The sequence below is a fragment of the Cervus canadensis genome, chromosome 18, assembly GCF_019320065.1.
Source record: "Cervus canadensis isolate Bull #8, Minnesota chromosome 18, ASM1932006v1, whole genome shotgun sequence".
NCBI lineage: Eukaryota > Metazoa > Chordata > Mammalia > Artiodactyla > Cervidae > Cervus > Cervus canadensis.
Window position 1 is genome coordinate 26,465,154 of NC_057403.1, and position 10,638 is coordinate 26,475,791.

At 48.9% G+C, this 10,638-nt stretch overlaps 1 protein-coding gene across 3 annotated transcripts; it reads right to left on the bottom strand.

Moving 5' to 3' along the window:
• Nucleotides 1–447: 447 nt before the first annotated feature.
• Nucleotides 448–10,234, bottom strand: PROSER3 (proline and serine rich 3). Of its 3 annotated transcripts, none has more exons than XM_043437290.1 (10): nucleotides 9,874–10,234; nucleotides 9,455–9,657; nucleotides 8,520–8,647; nucleotides 8,323–8,429; nucleotides 7,420–7,502; nucleotides 7,176–7,318; nucleotides 2,052–2,227; nucleotides 965–1,931; nucleotides 784–865; nucleotides 448–627 (listed from the first exon to the last, which is right to left on the bottom strand). In XM_043437290.1, exons 1-10 carry the CDS (start codon nucleotides 9,877–9,879, stop codon nucleotides 501–503), a joined length of 2,022 nt encoding a protein of 673 aa, XP_043293225.1. In that variant the 5' UTR covers nucleotides 9,880–10,234; the 3' UTR covers nucleotides 448–500. The 3 variants fall into 3 exon arrangements, with proteins under 3 accessions (XP_043293225.1, XP_043293223.1, XP_043293224.1); XM_043437288.1 differs by having other exon boundaries at nucleotides 8,323–8,432; nucleotides 9,874–10,207; XM_043437289.1 differs by having other exon boundaries at nucleotides 486–627; nucleotides 957–1,931; nucleotides 8,323–8,432; nucleotides 9,874–10,207.
• Nucleotides 10,235–10,638: the final 404 nt, after the last annotated feature.

A 10,638-nucleotide genomic window follows, 5' to 3' on the forward strand; every position in this document is an offset into this window, starting at 1 on the left:
AGGCACAACCAGATTGGTGAGGAGAAGGCTGGGGTTCTGGAAGCTAGGCAAGGAAGTGCTTCAAAGAGTGAGTGGGGATCAGCACACTTAATGCTGCTGCTGGGTCAAGCAGGATGTGGAGGCCTGACCATTGTCTAACACTCTAATGACTACAAGCTTCACACCCAGAGAACAGTTCCTTTGGTCTCATCTGAGACAGGAGGACCCACTACTGAGTTGAAAGTCAGATAAAGTGAGCCCCAGTCTTGCCCAGAACCCCACTCCTGCCCTCAAAGATGAAACCAAAAGAGACTTGGCTTCAGTGGTCAGAAACAAGAGTTAAGCAGTGCAGAGCAGAGCTAGTGTGGGGGAGGGGAGGGGGGGGTACAGGGAGCTATTTCCCTAAATTAGCAAGACCCTTGGCCTTTTCAAACAACTTCTTTTTTGGAGACAACCTGTAATCTGAAAAAAATTTTTTTATTAAGAAAAATAGAGTCTGTACAATTCAAAGTCATCTGGCCTCAAGAGAGGCTCCTTCCCTCCTCAGCCGCAGCCTTGGGGATCCGGGGGGGCGACCTGACTGGAGGAGACCAAGACTCTGGGTCTTCAGGGTGGCCCAGCAGGCAGGCTATTTGGGTATCCACTTTCCTGGAAAAAGGACAGTGGGGTAGAGGTTGAGGTATTTGCTCAGGATTAGGATCTGGGGTATTAGTGTGTTCTTGGAAAGGGGTTCAGGAGAGGTGAGCACCACATGGCAGTCTCAGAATTCAGGGGCCGGCTGTGTTAAATCCTGGCGATGGTCACCTTTTCTGCCGCCGCAGCGCTGTCCTTTGAATCCTTAGCACCTGCAGTATAGGGTCGTCCTGGAACTCGCTGCCATCGGAGTCTAAGCGGGAAAGGAGCAAGATTCAAGGGGCCGGACTCATAGCGTAATGGACTGCCATTCAGAACACGGCAGCCACGCGCGGCGTGCATGCCTGCTCACCTTCCGCAGCCTGCAGAAGTCTGGCAGCCTGGGAGAGCAGGTCTTCTGAGGGGGCGTGGCCAGCAGAGGGTGAGGGCGTGGCTACCACCTCAAGAGACCCCGCCCCGAACGGAGGGGGCGGGGTCTTAACACAAGTGGCCACCACCTCAGCTGGAAGAGGCAGGATCTTGGGCTGCAGACACTTGACTTCAGCCAAGGGAGTGTCTTTGTCCTTCCTAAGCACCGATCCCGCTAGGGGGAGCAGGGTCTTGGCATTCCGAGACCCCGCCTTAGACCGACCCGGTGATTCAGATACAAGAGCCGTGACCTCTGAGCGAGGGGTCAGAGCATGTGTGGCCTTGGCTTTCCGAGGTTCAGCCTCGTGTGGAGGCGGGCCCTCAAGCCGGGGGGGCGTGTCCTCCAGGCTGTCCGGAAACAGCCGAGCTGTCACCACCTGGCCCAGCACGCCTCTGAGCTGCGGGCCAGGGCCCTCGTGCTCATCCGCGGCCATGACTCGCCCTGAAGACTCCCGGCGTTGGGCTCTCCTTCTCCGAGGCTTGGAGGTCTGCTTCTCGAGCTCCTCTGGGCTGCTTGGTGCAGGGATGGGGGGCTCCTGGGGGGCTGCAGGGGTCGTGGGTGTGGAGGCACGGGGCGCGGGGGCTGAGGCTGGAGGGGCAGGAGTGGAGGCCGGGGGCGCTGGGGTGGAGGCCGGGGGCGCTGGGGTGGAGGCCGGGAGTGTTGGAGGGATGACCCCAAGAGATATCCAGGGACTGGGCTGTGGGGCCCAGAAGAATCCATGGGGACTGGGACCCCAAAAGATGTGTGGAGAGAACCCTGGGGGAATAGGAGGCCTCTCCATGCGGAAAGCTTCCTGGAGACCAGGCGGAACCACACTGCCCCAAAGTGGGATGGAGTTAGACTGGGTTCCCAGGGAACCAAGGGTCTCCGCAGCGGGAGGAGATGGCTGTGGACAGATGGGGGAAGGGACCTGAGAGGGAGAGAAATAGTAGAGAGTCCTCAGTCCCCCTCAGCCTCCCCCTTCCTCCAACTTCCCTTAGGATCCTCCCTCCACCACCCCCCACTCAGGCTCCTCTCTCCTCCATCTCACCGAGGTGGTGAGGGCAGGGGTCTGCGGCAGCACCCAGGTTCCGTCACCCTGGCTTCTTCGAGCTTGTTCAAGTTTCCGCCGCTGCCGCCACTGGTACAGAATGTCATCCTCTGGCCGCAGGGGTGCCTGGGAGGAGGCCGGGGCAGGAGTAGGGATGGGGACAGGTGCTGGGGTTGCTGTGGAGGAAGTAGAGGGAAGAGGGGTAAGGCAGAGCCTGGGGTAATGAGCAAGGATAGCCTAGCACACACCCTTTGAGTACCAGGTTATTCAGACAGGCTCTCCAGATACTGTCCCAAGTCCCCTGCAGATTGGGAAATGGAGAATGGGGCAGAATCAGAGAAGAGAGCCCTCATGGACTTCAAACTGTCATCATTTGATTCTTCATCATCAACAAATATCACTGAGCCCTTACTATGTGCCAGGCACTGTTCTGGACACAGTGGTCACAGCAGAGACCAGGGCAGATCTTCCAGAATCTGCCCACATCTCCCCACTTTACCGTCCTCACCTGCCAACCCCATAGCAACTTCCTCCTTGGCTTCCCTTCTCTCCCATCCTCCCAAACTGCCTCCATCCACAGTCCAGGGAGCCTGAACACCTGAGTCAGGTCAGGGCCCTCCTGATTTAGAATCTTCCCTGGGCTGCACCTCTCTCCTGGTAAAAAGCATGTCTTTGCACTTGTGGTTCCCTTTGCCTGGAAGGCTCTTCACTTATGCATCCACAGGGTTAACTCCAAGTCCTTCAGGTATTTGCCCAAGTACCACCTTCTTCATGAGGCCATCCCTGGCTGCCCTATTCAAAATTGCAATAGCCCAGCCTCACCACCCTCCATCCTCTTTCCTGTTCCATTTTCCTCCTTAGCACCTATCACCTTCTGACTACTAAAGATCACACTTGTTTGCTTATTCATTGTTCATCTCTCCCTCCACAATGCCGGCTACACAAGGACAGCAGTTTTTATCTGCCAGGCTGTTATCATATCCCCAGTGTCAAGAATAGGGCCTGGTGTCAGTATATGTGGCATAAAGGCAAAATGGAAAATAAATATATGCAAAATTGTGTTCCATCCCAGTGCCCAGCACTGTGCTGGGAATACAGCAATGACTAAGGGCAGAGTCACCACCTATCCTCAGGCCTATGGGACAAAGGGACATCATTTCCCATCACCCAGGGCATCATTGCATGAGTCATGATCAGTATGGCTATCATTCTCTCTCAGAAGCCCTACGTACTAACGCTGCACAGAGAAGGGGAAGCGGGGTAGGGGACAGCATCCGGGACCTCTCCTCCCCTCCCCTCTATACCCTGTGATTGTATTTCCAGACCTGGCCACTTCCCTCTACTCTGCTCCTCAGGCTTTGGCCCAAGCCAAACAACCAGAGTCTCTCACCAGGTATTCATAGCAGCCACAGGGAGTTTGCTAACACCTGGTAAAGATCTTGTCCCTGCCTTGCTCACAACCCTCCTGTGGCTCCCCAGTAGATCATGACCAAATGCCTCACATGGCTATGCAGCCCCATGTAATCTGACCCCTGCCAATATCTTCCACCTTATCTCACACTACCCTTACCCCTGGTTCTTGCCTTTTCTTATTCATTATCTGCATTGTACTCCCTCCCACCTCAGGTCCTTTGTACAGGCTACAGGGTTATAGTCCTCACTTTCATCATTCAGGTCTCCACTTAGATACCACCTCTTCCAGGAAGGCCTTCTCTGACGTCCCAGTATCACAAGTCTCTCCTGCATGACCCTCATTTCTACTTATATTTGTTTGTGGAGTTATGCAGGTATTCTGTGCCCCACACTCACTATTCTGTGAGGACCATGAAGGTGAGACCATGTATGGTTGGTTCACTAAGGAATCCCCAATCTCGAGCACAGGCTTCACACACAACATATATTCAATGTGTGTTACATAAAAGAATACATACATTTACTCTGCAAAAAACTTATGAAGTATGTAGTAGGTTTATCCCTACTTTACAGATGAGGAAACTGAGGATCAGGAAGGAGAAGTGAATAAAAAGAGAAGCTTGGAAGGATCAAAGAATCAGGGGAGAGCTTGGGAAAGATCACTCAACATGCACAAACAGCACTCTGTTCTCTCTACTTGCCTGTCCCCACTCATTGGAGTCCCATGAGATATGGAGAGAATCTTTCCTGGCTACCACTGCATCCAAGGAACTGGGGCACAGAGTAATAGTAACAACAGTGATGACAGAAATAGTAACCCACGTCTTTAACCCAACCTCTGAAATCTTGGGGGCAGAAATTTGAGAGTTCAACACTTTGCATGTTTTAGTAAAGTTGCTAGGTATGTACGGGGTTGACAGGGGTCTGGGCCAGAACATCAGACTCAAACACACTGGTATATAGTTGAACAGTGTGAAATTGCCATTATTCAACCATTTTTTACTTACAAAGACAAAAATTTCATAAGATTCATAGTAATATGAATATTTACTCCCTGACTTCAGACTATACTACAAAGCCACAGTAATCAAAACAGTATAGTACTGGCAAAAAAACAGGCACAGATGAATAGAATAGATCAAATCACCCAGAAATGAACCCACACACTTATGGTCAGTTAATCTACAACAAAGGAGGCAAAAATATACAATGGAGAAAAGACAGTTTCTTCAATAAGTGTTGCTAGGAAAACTGGACAGCTACATGTAAAAGAATATTAGAACATTTTCTCCCACCACATACAAAAATAAACTCAAGATGGATTAAAGACCTAAATGTAAGATCTGAGCCATAGAACTCCTAGAAGAAAACATAGGTACGGCAATATTTTTGTAGATCTATCTCCTAAGGCAAAGGAAACAAACACAAAAATAAATGAATGGGACCCAGTTAAACTTAAAAGTTTTTGTACAGCAAAGGAAACAATCAACAAAACAAAAAGACAACCTATTGAATGGGAGAAAACATTTGCAAGTGATATGACTGACAAGGGATTAATAGCTCATACAACTCAACATAAAAAAAAAAATTAATTAAAAGATGAGCAGAATCTGCCTGAGGACAACTGAGGCCACTTCCTGGATGCCTGGCCTCACTGCCCAGCAGCCCCCAATGGCAAGCAGCCCTGCCATGGTCCCTTGCTTTCCATGAGGCTTGTAGCTGTGGGGGGGGTTGGTGCAGGTGGAAGCAAGTTCACATCTGGAGAAGCACTAGACAACCTCCCCCACCTCACTTTGTATTCCTCCTCTTACTCTGAGCTATGACTAATTTTAGCCCTGTACATATGGCAGCTCTTCTGATGCAGAGACTATTTTATCAATGTCAGCACCATCCCCATAGGATGACTCCATGGGTGTTTCCAGACTCAGGCCCTGACGGACAAAATAAAAATATTTTGTTTTTTAAAAAAAAAAAAAAAGATGGGCAGAAGACCTGAACAGACACTTTTCCAAATAAGACAGATGGCCAACAGGCACATTAAAAGATGCTCAACATTACTACTCATCAGAGAAATGCAAATCAAAACCACAATGAGATAATCACCTCACATCTGTCAAAATGGCTACATAAAAAAGACCACAAATAACAAATGTTGGCAAAGATGTGGAGAAAAGGGAAGCCTTGTACAGTGTTTATGGGAATGTGTTTAAATTGGTACAGCTCCTATGGAAAACAGCATGGAGATTCCTCAAAAAACTAAAAATAGAACTATCATACAATCCAGCAATTCCACTCCTGGGTATATATCTGAAGAAAATTAAAACAGTAATTTGGAAAGATACATGCACCCCAATAGCAGCATTATTTACAACAGCCAAAATACAGAAGCAACTTTGGTATTCATCAACAGATGAATGGATAAAGAAATGTGGTATATATATACAATGGAATATTACTCATCCATTAAAAAAGAATGAAATTCTACCATTTGCAACAACACACATGGTTCTTTTCTGGGAGTGGGGGGAAGATATTATGCTTAGTGAAATAAGTCAGGCAGAGAAAGATGAATACCATATTTTATCACTTATATGTAGAACTGAAAGAATAAAACAAATGAATATAACAAAACAAACTGACTCACAGATATAGGGAACAAACTAGTGGTTAGGCAAGAGGCAAGCAGGGGAGGGGTGGGATAGGGACAAGGGATAAGAGATAAAAACTACTGTGTAGAAATAAATAGGCTACAAAGATATATTGTGGAGCACAGGGAAGATAGCCAATATTTTAGAATATAGAGTTGGCCAAAAAATTTGTTTGGTTTTAAGTGAAAATAAAAGAGAATAATGTAGTCACTAACCAAATGAACTTTTTGGCTAATCTAATAACGTTAAGAGCTTCCCTGGTGGCCAAGTGATAAAGAATCTGCCTGCAATGCAGGAGACATGGATTCTATTCCTGAGTTGGGAAGATCCTCTGGAGAAGGAAATGGCAACCCACTCCAGTATTCTTGCCTGGGAAATCCCATGGGCAGAGGAGCCTGGTGGGCTACAGTTGGACACTAAATCACCATCTCCACAAATAACTTCAAATGGAGTATAATCTCTAAACATTTGAATTACTATGTCGTCCACCTTAAACTAATAGAATATTGTCAATCAACTATGCCGCAATAAAAAAGGATGACTTCATCCTAAATGAGATAGATATATAAATACTCTTCATATTGTTTAGATCAAATTTTGCTGCCAAATCAGCTATGGTGCCAAATTTGCAACAAGCCTTCTGATTTTAGAGCTTCGTGTTCAGAACTGCAGACAGGATGCAGAGAGAGAAATTGCATACTCATGGGAGCTACTGTGTATGCTTTCTTAATTTTTTTGGCCATGGCTCATAGCATGCAGGATCTCAGTTCCCTGATCAGGGATTGAAACCGCACCCCCTGCTTTGGCAGTGTGGAGTCTTAACCACTGGACCATCAGGGAAGTCCTCCCATGATAGGTACTGTTAACAGAGTCATGCTACGTGCTCCATGCATTCACCAACTCTTTTTAATCCTCATGACACCTACAGCAGGGGAATACAGTTATTATCCCTGTTTTACAGTTGGGTCAACAAGGCGCAGAGAAGCCCAAGGTCACAGCGCTGTAAGTTGAAAAGTTGGAATTTGCACCCAGACGGCCCTCATCCTCACCTCCCAGAACTTACCTTGCGCCTTGAGGTCAGGGTCCTTGATGGAGTCAGGAGTGAAGGTCATGGAGAAGGGAGAGAGGCCATCAGAGCTGACGGGGAATGAGGAGCTGCCGCCATCGCTGGGGCTGAGGGAGGAGGTGGAGGAGACGGAGGCCTTGCTGGAGGGAGAAGGCAGAAGTGAGGCCACAGGGATCTCAGAGGCAGCGGCCTGGGCCCAGAGAGGAAGGACTGGGGAGGATGATGCGGGTGGGGGAGGCACCTGCGTTTGAGCAGCCTGGCAGCTCTGCTTTGCAAGCTCAGTGTCTCCAAGTCCAGCAGGGATGAGTTCCATGTGTTGAGACTCTGTGAGGTGAGAGGGGTCAGAGGCCAGCCCCCATCGCAAAGGCTTCTGGGAAAGGGGCTCTGGACAGAGGGCCTGAATGCAGGTCTACCTTCCACCTGGCACCCTCACATGCTGGCTGACAATCTGCTCCTCCTCTTTAGGGAAGACAGACCAGGTTTCCCTCTGTGGATCCATAACCCTCCATGCAGTCACTGTTATAGCAGAAGGGTTGACCCTACCTTCCCAATCAGGCCTGGCTAGTCACAGTGTTCTGTCCGCCAGTCCACAGTGCCTGGCTCACAGAGATGAGCGAACGAGAGTAAGTCCTGGGGCTTTGGATGGAGCTATTGGAAAAGCTTTTTCTTTTCACTGGAGTAATCAAGTATATCAGACGCCTACAGCTACTGGAGACATCTTAGCTATTTTGAGGGGAAATCCTACCTGAGATTGAACCAAACAAGGAGGAACTGAAAGCCATTCGAGTTGAGTTCCTCCCAATATTGTTCAATCACCTGGATTCAGCTATGCTCAAAAGCATCTAGTTTTGGATTTCTTGATTGCACTAACAAAGCCTCCCTTTTTTGTTTAGGCTTCCTTGAATTGGGGGTTGACTCTAATGCAAACTACATGTTTGTTTGGTTTTTTTCCTTCTTTTTTGGCTGAGCCATGCAGCGGCATATAGGATCTAATTTCCTGACCAAGGGTCGAACCTGCGCACCCTGCATTGGAAGTGGAGAGTCTTAACCACTAGATCACCAGGGAATTTCTGACGCTAGTTCTACCTCAGGGTTGGTGCTATCAGTCCAGGCATGGAGGGAAAGAAGTGGGTGGCAGTGTCACCTGCTTTATTTCCTGAAGGGGTGCCACAGCCTTAGCCTTCGATGCACTGGCCATCTTAGCATGAGTCAGGACTGCTGTGTTGGGTCTTCCTTCTGGTTCACTGGCTCCTGCTGAGATGCCCCAGTTGATTTAGTGGGGGGCAGGCAGAGGAGCTGCTGGGGGTATTGCTCAAGAGGAGATGAGACTGATGCAGGTACCTGCTGCAAGTTGACTTGCAGGGGCTGAAGATTCAGGCCGCAGCCACCAAAAGTCAGCTGGAGTTGGGCCTGCAGACTGGCGTTCTTCTCGGCTTGTGGGCTGAGCCTGTCGGAACCGGTTTATGTACCTGTGAGCATCAGAGAATTGGGAGGTGGGTGGGATGAGAAGCACCCAATAATAATAACAATAACAATCACAATAGTCAGTGTACATGTAGCACCACAGCAACACTTGGTAGTTGATCCTCAGCATCTGTTCTCCTTTCTTATACAGTAACGCAATATTATGTAAGATGATATAACCCTGGGCACATAGACACTCTTCTATAAATACATTTGCCAGATGCCCTTGCCGCTTTATGGCCATGTATATTCCTGACCACAAGATGCAATTCTGGAAAGTGGATGTGGCTGGGAGCCATTATGGGCCATGAAGGAAAGGCTAACAGCCTAGGAAAGGGAGAGCGACAAGAGAGAAGGAAATTGTGTCTCTGACACCTCAGTTAGGGGCTGCCATATCAGCCCTGGTTGCTTCTGCCTGGACTGTTAGGCGAGGGAGACATATTGATAAACACTCTTGTTTAAGGCACGATTCATTTGGGACTCCTTCTTATAGCAGCTGAACTTGGATCCTACAAATCCAAGTGCTATGTGGCTCACTATTGTTTGTTACAGATGCAGTACTGACAGTAATTCATTGAAAACTTAAAACAGACCCAGAACATGTGTGTTATTAATATCCTCAATTTACAGCTGAAGAAACTGAGGCCAGGATTGTACAGTGATAAAGCCTGGATTTGAACCTAGCTTCAGAGCGCTTGGTAACATGAATGAAGCATGGTCCTAAAAGTGCAGCTCTGGCTAGGATGATTATTATGTCTTCCCCCTCGCACTGATGCAAACAATTCTTTTCCCTGAGAGCTACTGGAACTTACTTGGCCACCACGGAGTCCCCACTGTCAGTCACAGTGGGTGGTGGAGAGGCTCTCATCTGGCCCTCAGTGGTGCTGGGTGGGGAAGGGGTCCCTGAGCTGGATGGCCAGGATTCCTCAAACAGCTCAGGGGAGCTGGGGCCTGTGGCCAGAGCCTTGGAAGCTTCTGGAAGTCTGGATCTCTGGGATCTGGAAGGGCTCAGGGTCTAAGACAGAGGAGGTGAAGAGAAGAAAAAGTGAGGCTGAGGAGTCATTTCTGTAGGGAAACGAAGACACATACGAAGTCTCAGTCCAGAGGGGCGGAAACACATCCCACAATGGCAACAACTCAGAGTGATTGGAGAGATGACAAGGGATTTAGGTGGTGGAGGACAAGGGCAAGGCCATGGGAAGAGAGGAGAGGCCGTCTTTTAATCTCTCACCCCCATCTCTCATCACGTCTTCCTTCCCTCTAGTCGTCACTCCCTTGTTACTGGCTGGCACACAGCACTCTCTGTGGGGTGTCCTCACCTGGGGGTGCCAGGTCTGGCTTCAGGATGGCCAGTAGTGGCTTCAAACCACACTACGGTTCCCACGGAATCCTGGAAGAGACGAACTATAATTCCCATGAAGCACCACCGTACATTCCATATAATAACACTGGAGGCACGATTCCCACCAGTCCTTGGGGCAGTCTCAGAGAACCCGGGAACTGTTGGTTGGTGATTCATAACCCTGGATCCAGTCTAAGAGGAGTCTTTTAAAAATACAGAGGCGTGGTCCTCACCCAAGATCAAAAGAATCAGAATATCTGGAAGGGAAGCTGGGCATCTACATACATCTGTTTCGCAGAGTTCCAGGTGATTCTGAAGTGGAGGTTAGAAGAGCCAAGGCTAAACCCTATCACAGTATATTTCCCATAAGTCCTTGGGACACTAAGGAGAGGGGTAGATGGATTACAATTCCTATAGTCACTGGGCTCCGCCTAAGCAAGACACCCGTGACAGTCTGGGAGCAAATTCAAAATTACGAATCTTAATTCCCAAGGTGCCCCCGGACACGTTTGGGGTGGGGGAAGCCCTTAGGGCCACTTAGAGAGCGGAAGGTAAAACGTTATGGAACCCCCGCTGTGGTAAAGTCCAAGGTGGGAGCCGCTTAAGGCTGGGGAGCATCTTGGGAGTTGTAGTTCCAGTACGGTTGAGCACACT